This window comes from Amblyraja radiata, chromosome 15 (genome assembly GCF_010909765.2).
Source record: "Amblyraja radiata isolate CabotCenter1 chromosome 15, sAmbRad1.1.pri, whole genome shotgun sequence".
NCBI classification, from domain to species: Eukaryota; Metazoa; Chordata; class Chondrichthyes; order Rajiformes; family Rajidae; genus Amblyraja; species Amblyraja radiata.
Window position 1 is genome coordinate 30588152 of NC_045970.1, and position 20862 is coordinate 30609013.

Genomic DNA, 20862 nt, shown 5'->3' on the forward strand with positions numbered 1-20862 from the left:
ACAAGGCTTGTGAAACATTTTGATCAGTGAAATCAGAAGAGCAAATGATCAATGCTGCACAGCATCCGAGGCAAAGTAGGGAGAGTGAAACAGTGATACATCTTTGCATGATACATTTTAAACTCCAGACACCACATAGCATAAAACAAGTGATGGATAAATGGGGACTAATATCTATGAATGCTCCTGAACTTTACAGGTGCTATGTAGTCATCACAACTACCTTGGGGTGGGAGATTGCAACCTTCACGTGGTCCACCCTGTTTCGACGAATGCAATCAACCTGGCGTGCACAAACAGAAGATCAAACAGAACAAGTTGTCTTACAACTTTAGGCTGTGTACGTCATACGCAAGAAGAAGAGAACTAGTAATTTGGTCAGCAACCCGCTGCAGCAAACATCACCCAAAACTGAACTTATCATTTTCCTTCACACCAGTCGAGAACAATGCTGGGGAAGTTGGAACAGAAAGGTTCAGAAATAGTAGACTTGAACAGGACCATAGGACGTGTTATGTGAGAAGGGCCTGTATAAACTAAAGTGCTATGTATGGGAGGGTCTGGTCATAATTGTGAGGTAGGGATGAGTCAAAACATAAAAAGCAACCATATGGGGTGTACTTTAAGGGAATCCCAATCTGGCGCTTCCCTATAACCTGGCAGGAATACCAAGAACAATCTCAGCCCAGATGGAGGATAACTCCCTGAGAGTTGCAAAAGAAACAACATAATTTGAAGCGATTTTTCATATAAAATCAACAAGCCCAATTTGCTCCAGCAAGTGGATGGCTAAATTTGTGGAGTAATATAAAATAAACTAGAAATGGTTAGCATCATGCTTATAACTCTAGAAAATAGGAGCGCGAATAGGCCACTTGGCCCCTCAAGTATCGCACCATTCATTATGATCATCAGCGATCTATCCCAGTTCCTCAAAACCATCCATTCGCTGAATTTTCACAAACATGTCTACCTCCTATTTAAGCACTTCCAGTGAGCTAGTCTCCACATCCCTCTGCACAGGAATTTATTTCTGTAGTAATAACATGTATGAGGATTCTGGTGGTGCTACTTGTAAGAGATTGTCAGAGAAGCACCAAATTCTGCAGAAAGAATTCCCTGTGCAATTTTAAATACCTCCTCCCCCCCCCCCCCCCCCCCCCCCCCCTCCCCCTTTAATCTTTAACCACATCCTCTGGTTTAAGTCCCTTTCACTCTATGGATAGTTCATTTTCAATAACGTTGTATTGAGATAAATACAACCATGTGATTGTATTTCTAGGCTTCACCTTTCCCCTCTCATATATGAAATCTTAATGATCTACCACTTTCAAACTGTGATGTATTACAGATAAATGGCCAATATTTTCAGTTACATCTATTATTTATTCTTGCACTCAATTACAATAATCGTCATGCATGTTATTACTTACATCAACTTTATCCCAGACCTCTACTTCACGCAATTAGTATGAAACAGGTTCCGTCAAAAATGATTTAAAGAAAATCCCTGCAAAGGTTAATATTTCCTTTGGCCTATGTGCTAAATTTCTTAATTAGCTATGGTTCAATAAAGAAACAGATTGGATTGACAATTAGATGAACATGTCAAACCAACCAGAATTATTTCCTATGCCAAACCAGGAAACACTCCTGGTGTAGTCAGCTATTTTTAACCTGAGAAGCCCAAGGAAATTACTCCGTTGCTTCCCACCCTCCCCCATGCCTATTTATGTGTCAGTGTCTTTGTCTAATGGTATGATAAACTTAATGCATCACCTGAAAAGAGAAAACAGAATTTAGGGGAATACTGATTGGAGTATTCAAGACATGTTGCAACTTGATTTTAAATACAAGACAAAAAGTCTACACTCATTTACATGGATCACAGAGGGAGCAAGAGCAGGGTATAAATTATGGAGGACTTCTCAATCAGAAAGCAGAAGAGGTCATTCCACCACATCAAAATTGCCTTTGAATTTCTAAAAATATTCCAAGTGTCTTTTACTTGTTGATTTTATTTTCTCGGTGCACCCATTTTCTCTGGGGAACAGACGATGGAAAATGTGTTTTCACAGTTAGATACCTATACTTGTACAACAGCGACTCATGTGCAGTAAACACGTGGAAAATGCTGGAAAACAAGAACAGATTGATGCACAAGCCTGATTTTCAGGAAGCACTTCATGAGGATATTCACAAGAGGCATCCGGTTAAAGTGGAAGTTTCAGGGCCAAACGAGGAAGTGATAAATTGTCTCCTTACCATCACGTGAAAAACTAATAACAATAAGGATCTTTTGTGGACATGGTCTTCACATCTGGGTGCAGGACAATCAAATTGCTTAGCGATTTAGAAGATAGAAGATGACCAAGTTTGAAGGTGACATTGGTTCATAAAACAAGATATGAAGGCGAGAGGCTAAACATGAATATCCAGAAATTGTGCATTTTGCTACATTTTAGTTTAGTTTATTGTCACATGTACCAAGGTACAATGAAAAACTTTTGTTGCGTGCTAACCAGTACACGGAAAAACAATACATGGCGTTTAGTGTTAAGAAGCAAGATAACAGACACTGGCACTGAAACGAAAACCCACAAATTAAAGGACATTTTGCTTCAATGGATGGGTTACAAAAAGCATAACATCCAAATAAAATATTATTAAATTGATCTTGAACTATTACCAAAAAACGTAGAACAGTAGGCATAGGAAATCTGACAAGACTCTTTCCCTAGCGCTAACACAATGTTACCAATCTCCCAAAACTGCTTAATAAAGTTGTTATTGTCAGTTGCAAAGTGGCAACAGCAAGCTCCTTCACATAATCTTGCTTTGCTCCAGGAACAGTTAGCGCAACCATCTTTGTAGCAGCTTCACTCGCAGCTTTGATCTAAGAAGTAGCTCTTGGAAGGTCCCAGCACAAAACAACCAGCACTCTTTAAGCTACTGGGGAGTGTTCCAAATTCTACAATGAATGGGGAAGGGGATGGGGGTGTGTGGTGGGGTGATTATGGAGGGGGGGTGGGGAACGGGGTGAAGGTTTAGTGAGTGAATGCAAAAGCCTTCCCAAGAGAGATAGAGAAATTTGCATAAGCTTCTCAAGTATAATGCCCCTTGGAGTCAGACTCGATGAATCCTAAGGCCACTTATGTCAATAAAATGTTTTAATGCACATGCACATTTGGAGGCCAGCAATCCAGCCAAATGTTCCTTCCTGGTGTTAATGTAAAGGTCAAAATCAAAATTTTAAAAAAATCAAAAGGTTCCTCACTTTGTCAGTAAAGATTTTCTTAATTTCTGCAATACAACAATGAAAGGTTTTTCATGATTTCTGCAATATGTCAATGCTCATCTCAGAAGGTTGAGACCAGGTCGAGATTGGAGGATAATCCTGACTTTGATGGCAGAGCAAAGATTGTGCGAGCTTGTACTCCTAGTTTTCAGATCACAAGATAAACCATATGTTTCCTACTTGCAAACAAACAAATGTTTGACAAGAACAATGCACCTTGGAGTCAAATACCTATATGGTTCTTAAAGTAATTCAAAAAGCTCAGGAACCTTGCCTCGGAATTCTTGCAAGCAGTCTCTGCTGATTTTACTTCGGAGTCACGTGAGTGATTCCGTGAAGAACCCGTTCAGCACGCATTACGTCCAGCAGAGCAACAGCGGGAGTCAGGTGCTCCCGCTATGGAGGTGAAAGAACGGACCGTCAGGTAAGCTGACGTCGGGTTTTTCTTTCACAGGTAGCCTTCTGCTGTCCGGCAGAGAAGAAAGGCTCTGCAACAAACCTGTCCCCCGCTCGACTCCACGGAGGAGCGTTCCATCTGGGGGGGGGGGGGGGGGCAGCAAAAAGGCGGTAGGATCACTTACCCGGCGCTCCGCTATCCCGACACCGTGCCGAGCCCAGCCCCGCTAGCGCCTGAGCAGCGGGCTGGAAGTACCGCCACGGAGGCGTCCGGCCGGTGGCTCCGACTTATCGGACGGGACGTCTTTCCACCCGCCCGGGGGGAAAGACAGCCCCTGAACAGACCTGCCCCCGCACGACTCCACGGAGGAGCGTTCCATCTGGCGAGGGCAGCAACAAGGCGGTAGGACCGCTTACCGGGCGGTCCGCTATACCCCAACACCGCGCCGAGCCCAGCCCGCTAGCGCCTGAGCAGCGGGCTAGATGTAAAGCCAAGGAAGAGGCGTCCGGCCGGTGGCTCCGACTTATCGGACGGGGACGTCTCTCCACCCAGGCGGGGGAGAGACAGCCGCCTGAGCTGCATGGAGCGGCTCTTGGAGCAGGAGCTCCAGCGAGGTGCACCCCAGGAGGGGCGCTCTCGCAGAGGGGGGTCAGGCACTCCCTCCATAGTGCCTTGTGCACTGTCCATTGCTTCCTCCTTTCCAGAGGATAGCTTTGGTGACCAGGACTGGGCTGGTCAAGAACAGAGGCAATGGCTGAAGATCTCGGGAGTATGCAAGGGGTGCAGGAACAGGAAGAGCTGCTAGGTGTGGTGGACAGCTACGTGGAAACCCCACGTGCAGGAGGCCGTGAAAAGCCTGACGTCATCCATCACATCGTTTTTTCCTCGTTCCATGGACAAATACGGAGATGACCACAACCTTCATAAACAAGTCATAAGACCTGCCATAAAATCCTACATTGCGGGGTTGTGCATACCCCAGCCACTGAGCCAGACCCACTGATCTTTAGCAAAAACCTCACAAAGCATATGAAGGACATGCAAGAGGTTTTACAAAACTTTCGACTCATGAGGGCAGGGCCAGGACGAGTAACCAAAAACAGTCATTCCTACGCAGCAGCACCCCATCGCGTCCATCAGTCAACGTCTACCATATCGGACTGATGAAAGCTCGGGGTCCGCATTCTATCACCGAAAGTCTTCTTTAGACCAGGGCCCAGAGCGGACCCCATGGAAAATGTGCCACCCCCCAACGTCACCGCCACGTCAGACGACGTGCAACACTCGTTGGACCGGTAGGAAACAGAAGAATACCCATAACCATGGAGGTAGGTGGGTATGGTTCCTACCAGTATATAGAGTAATACTAACACATGGGAGTCTATTACGAGTGATCAGTATATACTCAATGGCATTAGCGAATACAAATACAATTCATACTAGAAAAATTGCCACCAGGTCAACATTCACCCCAGAGGGTATTTTTTCCCCTCTCCGTTAAAGAAACAAGAGGGACAAGCTGAACTGGTGAGAATAATTACAAAGGGTATCATGGGAAAACCTGAACCCTTGCAATTCGTATCAAATATATTCACTAAACCCAAAGGGGATTGTGGATGTCGCATCATCATTGACTTAACTTCACTAAATATGTTTGTTAAGTATATACATTTCAAAATGGAACCGGTTGTTACTGCCAAACAACTAAATTCCAAAGGATACTTCATGGCAAGCATTCATCTTAAAGATGTTTACTATTTAGTACCATTCACAAGGATCATCGCAGATACCTGACATTTACCTGGATGGGGCAGCTATAGCAGTTTAAAGCGTTACCCAATGGGTTCACATCAGCCCAAGAGTGTCACCAAGACACTAAAACCAGCTCTGGCAATATTCAGAAGACAAAAACATATTGTCATGGCTATCTTGATGATATCCTAAATGGTAGGCAAGACCATGAATTTGACTATGTTAGCTGTTCAGCTACCAAACAGTTATTCGAAACCCTGGGGTTGTCTTACATCCAGATAAATCTAAGTTGAAGCCATCCTCTATCATGGACTACTTGGGCTTCACAATTAATTCAGTCTATGTGACTGTAACATTGCCAAAAGACAACATAGTTGAATTGGCACAATCATGCAACAATTTAATGGTCAACAAACTACCAACTACTCGACAAGTAACAGAGTAATTGGGAAAATGGTAGCAGCATTTCCGGCTACATAATTCGGACCTTTGTACCAAAAACGACATACAGGTCATTATGATCGTTTCATGAAGTTACCCACTGAAGTAATATCAGAACTACAGTGGTGGGCAAAAGACGTTTGACATAGTTTCAGCCTATTATCATCACTAACCCTACGTCAGTTATCCAAACAGATGCCAGTGCTCAAGACTGGGGAGCAACTAACTCTATATCCAGCACAAGTAGTAGATGGACTAACCCAGAATCATCGTTACCACTTAGAGATGTTGGGTGACTTTTATGGTTTAAAAGCATATGCATAAATATGCATCACTTGCATGTACGGTTATAAATAGATAATACTACGGTGGTGGCCTACATTAACCATATGGGCGGCATAAAATCAGTATCATGCGACAAGTTGGTCAACACAATTTGGCAATGGTGTGTCCAAAGACATATTTGGCTATCAGTAACTTACCTGCCAGGTAAGCTAAATACAGTGGCAGACACCAGGTCACGTAAATTTAATGACAACATCGAATGGATGTTAAAACCCAAAAAAAATATTTTCACAAAAGTTATCAAGCAATATGGCACGCCAGATATCGATTTATTTGCATCGAGGCTAAATCACCAGGTACCTATGTATGTCGCTTGGGAACCAGACCCTGAGGCAGCAGCGGTAGATGCGTTCGCGCTGGATTGGGGAAATTCTTCTTCTATGCATTTCCTCCCTTCCGCCTTATCAGTCGGGGACTACGCACAGTACAAATGGACTCTGCTTCAGGTATTTTGATAGTACCCGACTGACCTACACAGCCATGGTTCCCAATACTCCATGACATGGTTGTTGAAACTCCGATGGTATTCCCCAGTGACCCAGAGTTGTTAACACCCAGTGTCGGGCACAAGCCACCTGTGCCATGAAAAAATCAAACTCCTGGGTTGCAGATTCTGCACAAACCACTTCTGGGACTGGGATTATCATAACAAACGGTCGACACCATGTCAGCATCCCTCCGAACATCCACTAAAAAACAGCACTTGTCCAGCATCAAAAAATGGGAGAAGTACTGCTTGGATACAGGGACCGCCTACTCAACCGCTACAGTTACCAACGTACTGGAATTCCTGGCGAACCTTCACCACGATGAAGGACTCAGCTACAGAGCCATCAACACAGCTAGAATTGCCCTGCCTGTCTATTTAAAGCCAGCTCCAGGACAACAGGCCATGGGGTCCCACCAGCTGGTGGTCAAATGATGATTAATGATGGGTATTTACAACTCTAACCCCCTAGACCAAGGTACACCCATACATGGGATGTCAGTGTGGTCCTGACATACCTCAGGGGATGGCCACCAGCCAGATCCCTCAACCTGGAACCATCTATGCTCAAAACACTCATGTTGATGGCACTTGTAGCTGCACAGAGGGTCCAGTCACTACACCTATTGCGACTGGACACCATGCTCACAGCTCCAGACCAGATCTCTGTCGTTATCCAGGGAATGATCAAACAGAGCAGACCAGGAACACCTAATCCAGTCGTGGAATTCCGGGCTTACCTGCCAGAAACACGGTTATGTGCCATGACCCGATTATCCTACATAGACCCAACCAAAATATTCGAGGGAGATGAAAAGCCTTGTGGGTCAGTCATAAAAAACCTTATGGTCGGGTGACGAGCCATTTCGAGGTGGCTCAAGCAGGTACTAAAAGCTGCTGGGATAAAAAATAACATGTACAAATTTCACTCCACCAGGGCAGCATCCACGTCGACGGCTAAAAAAATGGACGTGCTGAACGGGTTCTTCACGTAATCCCTCATCGTAACTCCTCATAAAATACAGATCAAACTTCAAACTGGTAAGTTCTCGTTTAATCTTACTATTATACGCCATTAGCTTTGCAGAGTTTTGTTATTAAAATCACAAATAATTCTACCAGTTAAAAGAAGATTATTCAACTTTTTGTCAAAAGAATTCTTGCATTCAGAACAGGAAAGGTCTTTGCTCCTCCCCACAAGAATGTCAAAAGGTGTAGCAGGATGCTCAGGACCTTACAGACACCCTCTGGCTTCTTCCGGCTATAAAGGTTCCCTCAGCCAAGAACGTTTATGATCAAGAAAATGTAGAGGTGGTTTTTGGTGCCACTTCTTTACCATGTCTTTCTCCTATGTTTTATTAATCTCTGAAGAAGTTACTTTGTAATTTGTCAATTACCTCGAGTAATAATTGCCAGTTATCCGTCAAACAAAAATAATTGAAAAATCTCACAATTTTTAATCATTGCATTACTACTGGCATCATTTAGGAGAGCTGGATAGAAAAATTACAGGACTGGGTGCTAAAAAATCTTGCACCTAAAAGACACAATATTAATACTGATGTTAACTATCTTGGAAATACACGATTGGTTTATGCTTTTTATGTCTATGCAATGTCGACTTTTTTTTTGCCATTCCACAGATAAATGTTTAGATTCGGATATTTATTTAAAATGAAGGACCACGTTCTAGGAAGGTAAAGAGCGGAGTGAGATACACAAAAAATAATGGGCCCAGTTTTGCTACATTGCAATAGAAGCAGCAGGAAAAGCAAATAAAGCGGCTTCATGAGTAGGATGCATGTGAACAAAGTAAATTCTATCCATTCTCACGTGTAGTGGATTTAGGAAAGTGCATGTTCCCAACTCTCCAATCAGTCTAAACACAAATTACCTATAAATTAATTGTTCAAACAACTACCTCAAATTTAGAGAGGATGAAGTATAATCAAGTAATAAGGCAAAATGGTCACTGGAAGATCTTAAGTCTATTCTACAACCTGCTCATTGAAAAGAAAACTGGGCACAGTACACCCGGTGCCCAATTTGCACTATGACTTAAGACGAATCTGCTCACCTACCACACTCAAGATATCTGGAGAAATAAATAATTCACATTTTCAGCACACAATATCAGCATCAAGTTTCACGGAATATACCCACATGTGCCAAATGATGGCCCTCTGGTCCAACCTGCTTATAACAATCTCTTCTTCACCAATGTATTTATTTTTTTACATTCCACACATGGATATCCTGACTCAAAGAGATCTCAAAATGAGTGATCTGCCCAGTTCAAATCAGGATGTGATCATTTTGAAAATCCAGAACCTCTCAAGCTCAATTTAGTGATGGAAGCATGCAACTGATGGGCAAAAAGTTGTCTAAGAAATACATGGTCAGTGAAATATATTACAGATTATCAAAAATATATACCAATGTGTGCTGTTTTAATTCTAGCCAAGCTCACTTCACAGCAACCTCACAAGTTTAATGTAACATTAAGATGAAACCAAGTAATAGAGTCAGACCCATTGCATCAGTTTCCAGGGGTAGTTGATTTTAAATATCACGATCAATGCAAACACACAATAACCTTGCTAGAAAGTGGAGGCACAAGAGACTGCATATGCTGGAATCTCCAGCACAAAACGTATCACAAGAAGAACTCAGTTGTTCATACTGTCTAATATGCTGAGTTCGTTTTGAGTGAAAAACAAAGTGCTGGAGAAACTCTGTGGGCCAGGGGCCAGGTAGCATCTGTGGAGGGCATAGCCAGAAGTTATTTCAGGTCTGAAAAGGGGTCCCGACACAAAATGTCATCTATCTATTCCCTTCACAGATGCTCCCTGACCATCGAGATCCTCCAGCATGATGTTTTTGTTCAATATTCCAATATCCGCATCTCCTCCAGCATTTTGATTTTTGCTGTATTCACTTGTTCAAGCAATGCACCAAGATAACAAAGCAAGCTGAAATTGCTTGTACAGATATTTCCAGATGCCCTCTAATTACAGCCACTGGTCACTTAGTGAATGATTCCCGTTCTTAACTGACATCCTATTCACAACATTCATAACAAACATGCATTTCTCATCTCTGGTACTGCATTCTAACTTGTCCAAGAGCAATATTTCAGCTTTAGTTTTTAATGTGTACAAGTTCCTTGTTGGATATCATTTGCAAGTTAAAAGAGAACTAATTTATTCAGTAATCTCTCTTAATTCTGTCATTTTGCACCAAGGCTCTGCATGCTTGTCATGGCTTCAGTATTGGAATGAGGCCTCAGTGTCAATAGGCAACTTCAGCTCCCCAGTGATGTCACAGATTCAACATGACCCCTGGAGGATTGGAGCTCAACTGCTTTCAACATCCTACTTGCATTGCTTTTAAGCATCTGAAATATTTCAGTATTTGTCCGCATTTTAGGTAGAAATGAAGGAAGATATTGAGCATCTAGTACCTATTAACTTGCTCTATTTCCCCACAGACTGAATGATAACCATACCTTAACTCCTCCAGCCACTGCCCATCCTCACCCATCAACAGTGTTCCAATGTTTACAGTGGCATAATGAGAAATCTTACCCAACCGGCACACAGTACACAGAGCATGGGTATGGGGATCAGTGCAGCCAGACTGAATAACATAATTGGAGCAGTAGGTGTCCCGTCCGGAGGTGTCCCTGGGCTAGCAGGGCGGCCATGGACTTGCAGCCGGCACTACAGCCGCTGGCTCTAGCTCGGCTCTGCCTGTCCCGCCGGGTTGGCCGGCAGCCCTCCCCCTCCACCCCCCCTCCCCTCAGTCCGACGCGGATATCCTGCTGAAGAAGGGCAGTTGCCAGCCCTGCTCGAAGATGGGCGACTCGGAGCCGCTACTGCTGGAGTCGTCCTAGTTGGAGAGAGTCTGCGGATGGGATCCTGCCGGCCATGGGCAGGCCGGGCGCCCGCTGGAGCTGCTGGTGGTGCTGGCGGCAGCAGCAACCTCCTCCCCCTTCCTTGCCCAGCCCCAAGCCCAGATCTAACTCCAGGTCGGGGCTGAAGGCCGCCCGCAGCGCTTGCGGGGCTGGGGACCCAGGTTCGATCCTGGCTGCGGATGAGGCGCGGTTCTGTGTGCGCGCAACTGCTGAGAGCCGGTCCAGTCTCTCCCCCCCCCCCCCCATCCGTCTGCCCCCTCTATCTGCCCTCTGACAAATACAAACTTGAAAAACTATACTCACTTAATCAACAGCGCTTTGTTCGATTTTTATTTATAGCGTTTGACCTTTGACAAATCCCATGATTCCTTGCGCTTTTCGGAATACCGAACCCGCTTATTTTCCCCAACTATTTCAAAGTTGCAGCCTAAAAGATTACATAATTGAAAGATGGCCAGCAGCCATGCCACACATTGAGAAAGGCATGCTGGTTGTCACATAGAAACACAGAAAATAGGTGCAGGAGGAGGCCATTTAGCCCTTCGAGCTAGCACCGCCATTCACTGTGATCATCCGCAACCAGTAACCCGGGCCTGCCTTCTCCCCATATCCCTTGATTCCACTAGCCCCTTGAGCTCTATCTAACTCTCTTTTAAATTCAACCAGTGAATTGGCCTTCTGTGGCAGAGAATTCCACAAATTCACAACTCTCTGGGTTAAAAAGTTTTTTCTCATCTCAGTTTTAAATGGCCTCCCCTTTATTCTTAGACTGTGGCCCCTGGTTCTGGACTCTGGACTCCCCCAGCATTGGGAAAATCTTCCTGCATCTACCTTGTCCAGTCCTTTTATAAATTTATAGGTTTCTATAAGACCCCCTCATCCTTCTAAATACGTGAATACAAGCCCAGTCTTTCCAATCTTTCCTCTTATGACAGTCCCGCCATCCCGGGGATTAACCTCGTGAACCTACGCTGCACTGTCTCAATAGCAAGGATTTCCTTTTTCAAATTAGGAGACCGAAACTGCACACAATACTCTAGATGTGGTCTCACCAGGGCTCTGTACAACTACAGAACTCTTTACTCCTATACTCAAATCCTCTCGTTATGAAGGCCAACATGCCATTAGCTTTCTTCACCGCCTGCTGTGCCTGCATGTTTACTTTCAGTGACTGGTGTACAAGGGCACCCAGGTCTCGTTGCACTTCCCTTTTCCCTAATCGGACACGATTGAGATAATAATCTGCCTCCTTGTTCTTGCCGCCAAAGAGGATAACCTCACATTTATCTACATTATACTGCATCTGCCATGCATCGGCCCACTCACTCAACCTGTTCAAATCACCTTGCAACCTCCTAGCATCCTCTTCGCCGATCACACTGCCACGCAGCTTTGTGTCATCTGCAAATCATTCATATATATTGTAAATAATTGTGGTCCCAGCACTGAGCCTTGCAGCACTCCACTCGCCACTGCCTTCCATTCTGACAGGGACCAGTTTATTCCTACTCTTTGTTTTCTGTCTGCCAACCAATTCTCTGTCCATGTCACTACCCTACCCCCAATCCCATTTTTTCCCACTCTAATTTTGCCCACTAATCTCCTGTGGGACCTTCTCAAAGGCTTTTTGAAAGTCCGGATACACTACATTCACTGGCTCTCCTTCATCAATTTTACTTGTCACATCCTCAAACAATTCCAGAAGATAAGTCAAGCAGGATTTCCCCTTCATAAATCCAGGCTGACTTGGACCAATCCTTTTACTGCTATCCAAATGTGCCGTTATTACTTCTTTAATAATTGACTCCAGCATCTTCCCCACCACCGATGTCAGGCTAACTGGTCAATAATTCCCTGTTTTCTCTCTCGCTCCTTTCTTGAAAAGTGGGATAACATTAGGTGCCCTTCAATCCACAGGAACTGATCCTAAATCTATAGAACATTGGAAAATGATCACCAATGCATCCACGATTTCTAGAGCCACCTCCTTGAGTACCCTGGGTTGCAGACCATCAGGCCCTGGGGATTTATCAGCCTTCAGTCCCATCAGTCTACCCAATACTATTTCTCACCTAATGCAAATTTCTTACAGTTCCTCTGTCTCCCTAGATCCTCTGACCTCTAGTACATCTGGGAGATTGTTTGTGTCTTCCTAAGTGAAGACAGAACCAAAGTACCTGTTCAACTCTTCTGCCCTTTCCTTGTTCCCCATAATAATTTCACCTGTTTCTGCCTTCAAGGGACCTACATTTGTCTTTACTAATCTTTTTCTCATAACATACCTAAAGAAGCTTTTACAATTCTTCTTTATATTATTGGCCAGCTTACCCTCGTACTTCATCTTTTCACCACGTATTGCCTTTTTTGTTACCTTTTGTTGTCCTTTGAAAGTTTCCCAATCCTCTGGCTTCCCGCTACTCTTTGCTATGTTATACACCTTTTCTTTTAGTTTTATTCCATCCCTAACTTCCCTTGTCAGTCACAGTTGCCTCTTACTCCCCTTAGAATCTTTCTTCCTCTTTGGAATTAAACGATCCTGCATCTTCTAGATTATGCCCAGAAATTCCTGTCATTGCTGTTCCGCTGTCATTCCTGCTCGGATCTTTTTCTAGTCAACCTTGGCCAGCTCCTCTCTCATACCTTCATAATCCCCTTTATTCAACTGCAACACTGACACTTCTGATTTAACCTTCTCCCTCTCAAATTGCAGGTTAAAACTAATCATATTATGGTCACTACCTACTAGTGGTTCCTTTACCCTGAGTTCCCATATTAAATCTGGTTCATTAGACAACACTAAATCCAGAATTGCCTTCTCCCTGGTAGGCTCCAGTACAAGCTGCTCTAAGAATCCATCTCGGAGGCACTCTACAAACTCCCCTTCTTGGGGTCCAGAACCAACCTGATTTTCCCAGTCTACCTGCATATTGAAATCTCCCATAACCACAGTGGCATTACTTTTGTTACATGCCAATTTTAACTCCTGCTGCAACTTGCACCCTATTGTTTGGGGGCCTATTGCACCCTACAGGCTACTGTTTGGGGGCCTGTAGATAACTCCCATTAGTGTCTTCTTACCTTTACAATCCCTCAATTCTATCCACAGCGACTCTACATCGTTAGTCCCTGTCACCCTTCGCAAGGGACTGAATTTCCTCCCTCACCAACGGAGCTACCCCACCCACCTCCTCGGCCTACCTGTATGTCTTTTCTAATGGACGTATAACCCTGAATATTCAGTTCCCAGTCCCGATCCTCCTATAGCCATGTCTCTGTAATGCACACAATGTCATATCCACCAACCTCTAACTGAGCCTCAAGTTCATCCACTTTACTTCTTATACTTTGTTACACTGAGGTACAGCTTGTCCCCATCCTTCTCAGCTCTTGCATGACTGCAGCTTGAGGGGGGTGGAAAGCCATCTGTAATGCAATACCATGCCAAGGGACGACAGGCGGGTAAAACTAATGTGCAGTGTTGCCACATTAATTGGAGATGGTCTCGTATAGAAAGTTACAAGCAGAATGATCATTATCTTTCGCACACACACACATTACATGACATTACCTGATCTTGTAGTTGGGCAAGGTATGCTTCCGCTTGATGACCCTCTTGAGCTGGTTGACGATGATAGAGGTGAGCTGGGGCATGGGCCGGCCCTCGAACTGCGATTTGACCTCGAAGTCGATGAAAGGGTCGTCCATGAAGGCGAAGGACCAGTGCGTGAAAGGGCGCCGGGTGAACTGCAGCCGCAGCCGGCCCACCACCCTCCTCATCTTGACGAATAGGTAGGCCGATTTGCCAAAGACCAGATCCACGTCGATGGCGAGGTGGAAGCCCCCGTTGTACTCGAGCTCCACCTCGAAGTTGAGCTCGTCTGGCACGCCGCCGGCCTCGTCGTCCTGCCCGCCGCTGCTATTGCTGGTGCCGCCGCCGCCGCCGCTGCTGTTGGCGGTGACGGGCGACGGTTGGAGCGGGCGCGCGCTCCGCAACACGGGCAGAGCGTTGCCCAGGGAGATGTCTCGCAGGCTCAGCCCTTCCAGTAGCCGGCCCGCCGTCCGCGTCTGCAGCAGCTCCTCGAACTCCACTTTGATCTTCTTGGTCAGCCAGTGGCGGACAATCGGGGTGTCGCGGAGCTCCCGAAAGAGAAACAGAAAGATGGCGTTGAGAAAGTGGCAGCTGTCCGACTTGTCGCTGCCGCCGTTCCCAGGCGCCGAGCTGGTCGATTCCGGGGAAGCCGGCGGCTCCTTGGCGCCGCTGAGATAGTCCTTCAACGAAGGCTCGACCACGGGCTTAACATACTGCACATGCCGGGGCACAGCCTCGGGTTTGTTCCGGTACAGCAATAACATCTGCAGCACCACCACGCACAGAGCCCCGGCCAGAGCAGACAACAGGATTATATAAATCATCGCTGCTCCCCTTTGTATCAGTCACCTCCTTGTTCTACATGTCCTACCCTCTCTTCCTCCCCCCCTCTGCTACCATTACTTAGGGCTCCGTGATTACATGGCCTGTACCCGGCAGCACAATGAAACAGAAGTGCCTATCTTCCTTCCCTCCGCCTCCTCTTCACAAAAGCAGCGTACGTGCGCAACACGCCCCGCACCAGCGCAAACAACGCTCGCCCGCGGCTTCCAACCAAAGATACTAGAGGAGCTTCCAACCCCCTGCCCAGTGGCCGTGCAGCGCTGCACCGACCCGGACCCAGAACTCGGGCTCTGATTCACAGACACACATGGGGAACTAGGTGAACGGCCCACATTGCAATGGAGTTGTCACGCCAACAAAAATCACCCACAAGACCCGGACAATTATGAGCGGTACATATTTATAATTGAAGTTGAGCCAAAATAAGAGTTCAGGGAGACCTGTCAAGTGCAATCTTTAAGTGAGCTCTCTATTCTCATTTGTATATATTTTTTATAATATAATTTGCTTCGACAAAAAGTAGTCTTGCCTCCTGCAAAATAATAAAGTCCTAGAGGGACTCTAGGTCAGGGAGTATCTGTGGAGGAATTTTTTTAATTCCAAAAATAAACTTTATTCAGAATAATATATACCAAAAAAAACCTGCAAAAACATTTCAGACATTCTCAGCGTCCATACCTTTATTAACGTCATATTGAATAGTGTTTACATGATCCATCTTTAACCAAAACACCCTTGCCCCTGGGGTGATATCCTTCCCTTGTTTGAGGGGTCTCCCCTCCCGACTCTGCCCCTCAATGTTCAGCAGCTGAAGAACCCTAGACTGGTCCCCCTCCATTGAGCCATGGCTGTGGATGGAATGGACAGACGACGTTTTGGGTCAGGATTTTTCTTCAGACGGAGTGGAGTGTGAGGGTAAGAGGGAGAGAAAAGCTGGCAAGTGGTAGATGGATCCAGGTGGAGCAGTTAATTGGCAGATGAGTCAGTAGAGGGAGAGACAAATGACGATCGTGATCAAGGCCTGGGGTAATGTGGAAAGCATAACAGAGCTATAGATGGTTGAATCTAATAAGAAAGGAAGGTTGGGAATAAATTATAGAATGGGAGGGAGGGTGGGTAGAAGATTTCATGGGGGGGATGAAGAAATAAAAATATCTGACACTGAATAGGGAGTGGCAGGAGATTAGCAAAGAGAGGAGGAGAAAGGAACTGAGTGTGTTGGGGTGTGTGTTGGGGAAGTGGAAAGAAAGACGAATGCAGAGGAGGAATTGAGAATGAGAAATAAATGGAGGGCCTCCTTTTTGTTTCCAGTTTATAAATAGGAAAAACTTTTTTTAGCTTTCACTGTTCTGGCCTATTAAAACTAGATGTTACATTAATCTTGAAGAATTCATATTCTGTTCACTGCAGTGTGTTAAAGGATTGGAATTGCAACAACTATGCATGAACCCATAGTGCAGAATGAAGTTGGTTTTTAATATGGATGACTGAATAAACAGCACCTCTGTAATGGTGCCAGTTGGCAGCTTTAAGGAACTGTATATACAAAGCCTTCCTCAACAGCAACTCCACAACTCGTCACTTACAAGTGAGTTACAGGATAAAACAAGGCCGACAGTGGCACAGCGGGAGATTTGCTGCCTCGTAGCATCAGAGACCCGGGTTCGATCCAGACTATGGGTACTGTCTGTACGGAGTTTGTACATTCTCCCAGTAGCTGTGTGGGTCTTCTATGGGTGCTCGGATTTCCTCCCACATTCCAAAGACGTGCAAGTTTGTAGGTTAATTGGCTTCTGTAAATTGCCTCTAGCGTGTAGGATAGATCATTGGTTGACGTGGATTTGGATGGCTCAAGGGCCTGTTTCCACGTTGTATCGCTAAACTAAATTAAACTAGAAATTTTGAAAATATTGAGACTTCATTTGAAACATCACATGGAAATGAAGTCGCCAAGTTGATTTTATTTCATTCTATAAAGATAAAAACTGAAATCCCTCTGTTGTATCACCACAAGAAGATCAATGTCAAAGCTCTTCAAGACTTCATAAAATTGACTTTTATCAGGAAACACTTCAAAAACAACCTGTCAAATCTCATCTGCAGGGGCCAAAAGGCATGCAGGGTATATGGGCTACCCTGGTCGACCATAATTGGCAGCAGTGAAGAGACTCTGGGCTTCTCCAATAGAAAGAACCAGCAATGGCTAGGTCAGGCTTACCAGGAGATCAAACAAATAAATGCATGATATTCCTGGATTGGAAGTTTCAGCTCTCCTCAAGGAGAAAAAAAGTGAGAAAGTAGACGTGCTTTACGTTGCAGGGAAAGGGTACATGAGAATATCTCTGTTTATTTTCATTGCTGACTGTTTAATACATGAATGAGGACAGTTAAAGAGTGAGATGGGTAAAAAAAAGCACAACATGATCAAACTGTGAGAACCATACAACAGCAGTCATTGTACATCTAAAATTTTAAAAAGCTACAAAAAAATGCACAGCAAACCATGGGTAGCATTCAAAAGTGAAATGATATCTGGAATTGTTGAATTCATTACTGAAATCCCTGTCACACGGTGCGAGTCGATCCACGAGTGACCCCGAGTTTAAAACAAATTTAACTCATGGTAATCACGTACAATTAACATAGCGGGAACGTCGGAACTCGTGGACGCAACTTAGTGAAACTCTTGAAAAATTTAAAACATGTTTAAAGTTTTCCACGAGTCAAATTTACTGTTGAAGTTAAAAATTGAAACATTTAAACTCGTTGTAAGAACGTAGTGGGCTGTGAGTTTACCGTAATGATTCGTGAGTCTACCGTGGGCACTCTTTAACTCAGCGGGACAGGCAGCATCTCTGGAGAGAAGGAATGGGTGACTGGATGACGTTTCCAAATATCTGCTGCGTCTTTGTGTTACTCCAGCACTGTGTGTTCACTTTTTGTCAACCAGCATCTGCCCTTTCTTGTGACATTATTTGTATCCGTGGCAGTTGATTGTCGCTCCCTTCAGTTTCCCAGGGGGACGGGACGGGACTGGTTGGGAGGGAAAGGTGGGGAAGTGGGGGGGAGGAGGGAGGGGCGGGAGGGGGGGTTGGGGTGACTTAGTACAGGGGACAAGTGTACTGACTGAGTGGGCAGACACTTTGGTAGCGATTGCCCATGGGGTTCACTGTCGAGGACTTCATAATGCAGGGGGCATTATAAACAGTGGAGCGATTAACTCTCGAAAGGGGGGAGACTTCTCTCTGAGTTGGACGCAGGAAACTGAAGCAGGAATTTTCTTGAGGTTATTAATGACAGATAAATGGATGGGAAGGGTTTAGAGGACACATGGAGGCAAATAGGACTACCCCAAGGCGCCAACTTGGACGGCACGGCCAAGCTGGGCCGAGCGACCTGTTTCCGTGTTGTACAGCACCATGACTAAGGCCGATCAAGTGGGATTGACATGTTTTGTATTTTTCTTTTCTAAAGATGCAGTGTATTTTGGTGATTATTGCACACTGCAGACCAGAAGCGCCTTCAATACCCAGAGAGAAGGGATGGGCGGGTTAGGTGAGCAGGAGAGTGGGGTTGTTTGCAGTTGCAGAGGGAGGGGGCAAGGGCGGTACAGTTCCCAGTTTCAGCTCCTGTTCTACCGAGCGTGTGGACGTGGACGTGGACGGGTGGCTTGGCTGGCGGCGGCCCATGGTGTGGCAGAGCTGGCGGGCCCGCTGACTCCCACCCCCCCCCCCCCTGTCCGGGGCCATGCTGGGAGAGTGCCCCCGAGCACCTGCCCCGGGGCGACTGGCACTGACCTGCTGGCATCGCCGACGTGAAGACGGTGCGAAGCCCCCGCGCCCGGTGCAATGGGCGGGGAGCTGGAGAGGGGAGGGAAGGGGTCACACACATGGCCGGGAAGCAGAGGGGTGGGGGTGGGGGTGGCGTCAGACAGGGCCAACAATGAGATGGAGAAAGACAGAAACACCGACGTGCAATGGAGACCTACAATAGTGCATGATCTCTCTCGCGTTAATACGGGTGATTGTCGCCTGTCGGCTGTTTCTGACGCTAAAGCCATGGGATCGTTGCCCTTTGTGTTGGCATGGAGGGGGAGGGGGGTATTGTGCTGTTTGATCGCCCCCTGCTAACCCGGGGACAGGGAAACACAGCGGCTCTTGAGACTGGTGGGCAATCACTACCAAAATGTCTGCCCACACAGTCAGTACACCTCTCCCACACTTGTCTCCCGTACTAATTCACCCCGCCCCTCCGCCCCCCCCCCCCCCCCACTCCTCTCCCCCACCTTTCCCTCCCAACTCCAGTCCCGTCCCGACCCCCTGGGAATCTGAAGGGAGCGACAATCAACTGCCACGGATACAAATAATGTCTTACACGAGAAAGGGCAGATGCTGGTTGACAAAAAGTGAACAAACGGTGCTGGAGTAACACAATATACCACCGATCGGAACAAAACGTATTACACTTGCAGCACAGCAGAACGAGAGTAACCTGGCGAAAAATCGTAGCACTATCGTGTACCTTTTTTGCGCAAATAGAAAAAACGTGCAAACCAGAAGAGCACAAGATCAGAGTTTTAGTAATGTACTAGACCAAGTGCAGACCCATTGGGTCTGTTCCCGCAACGCGTGTTTGCGGGGGCGCGGGGCAGCAAGCGGCATCACACACTAACCGCCCCCCCACACACACTAACTACCCCCCTTGATATTATATTAATATTATTAATTTGCTCCTTTTACCCCATAACCGCCCTATCTACTGACGCATAGCCCCAACTCGCAGGCGTGTCTAGAGAGGGAGGGGGGGGGTTAGAGAGTGAGGGCAGAGAGAGAATGGGGAGAGACAGAGAGAGAGGCAGGGACTGAAGGGAAAGAGACAGAGGGCAAAGGGGTTGGAGGGGAGGAGGAGGGGGGTGGGTGAGGGGGGGAGGAGGGAGAGAGATGGGAGGAGAGAGAGGGGAGGAGAGAGAGGGGGGCTGAGAGGGGGGGAAGGGAAGGGGGAGGGGGATGGGAAGGGAGGGGGAGAGATAGGGGGAGGGAAGGGGGTAGGGGAGGGGGAAAGGAGGTTTAGGGGAGGGGGGGAAGGAGGTTTAGGGGAGGGACGAAGGAGAGAGAGAGAGCAGAGAGAGAGAGAGGGGGGAGGGAGAGGGGGAAGGGAGAGAGAGTGGGGGAGGACGGTGAGAGAGGGGGGAGGGAGAGAGAGAGGGGGAGAGAGAGAGAGAGAAGGGGAGAGAGAGAGAACGGAGGGGGGTGAGAGAGAAAGAGAGAGGAGAGAGAGAGAGAGGGGTGGGGCGGCAGCTCGTGGGAGCCCAATCTGAGGACGGTTAAAAGCAGTGGGGGGACCAGCCGATCGTGGCTTCCGCAAAGGGAAGCGCACCCGCCAGCGCGACAGAGCCGGGCCGGGTGGGGGGGGTGACAGACGATCGGGACTCCCCAGAGAGGAGGTCGTCCCCTGTGACGGGTATAGATGAGAGGGGAGGAGGTGAGAAGAGTATGAGGGTGGGGGAGTGGAGGGGAGCCGGGTGAGAGAGTGGGCTGCGAAATGCGGAGAGAGACAGAAGCGACCTTTGACTCTCTGGAAACCCACAGCTATAATGAGCGGGCGGGGGATGGGAGGGGTGGGGCTTCATGAGCTGCACGGGCAGCGCGGAGAAGCTTCAGCGCGTGAGGTGCCTCTGAGCTCGAGAGCTGCAGAACAAAGATCCTATAGCGGAGCTGAGCTGTAGGATCTTTGTGCTGCAGAACTGTCTCAATCTTTCTGCGCCTTTTGAAGAACGGGGGTGGGTGGGCTAACG

The 20862-nt window shown here is 46.6% G+C and overlaps 1 protein-coding gene across 1 annotated transcript in view; it reads right to left on the bottom strand.

Annotated features, from left to right (window-relative positions):
- pdzd8 (PDZ domain containing 8) overlaps window positions 1-15324 on the bottom strand; it is a 198203-nt gene extending 182879 nt beyond the window's left edge. Inside the window, exon 1 of the mRNA XM_033033957.1 lies at window positions 14205-15324. Coding sequence (XP_032889848.1) covers window positions 14205-15049 — 845 coding nt within the window. The 5' untranslated portion in view covers window positions 15050-15324. The remainder of the gene's footprint in view (window positions 1-14204) is intronic.
- Window positions 15325-20862: the final 5538 nt, after the last annotated feature.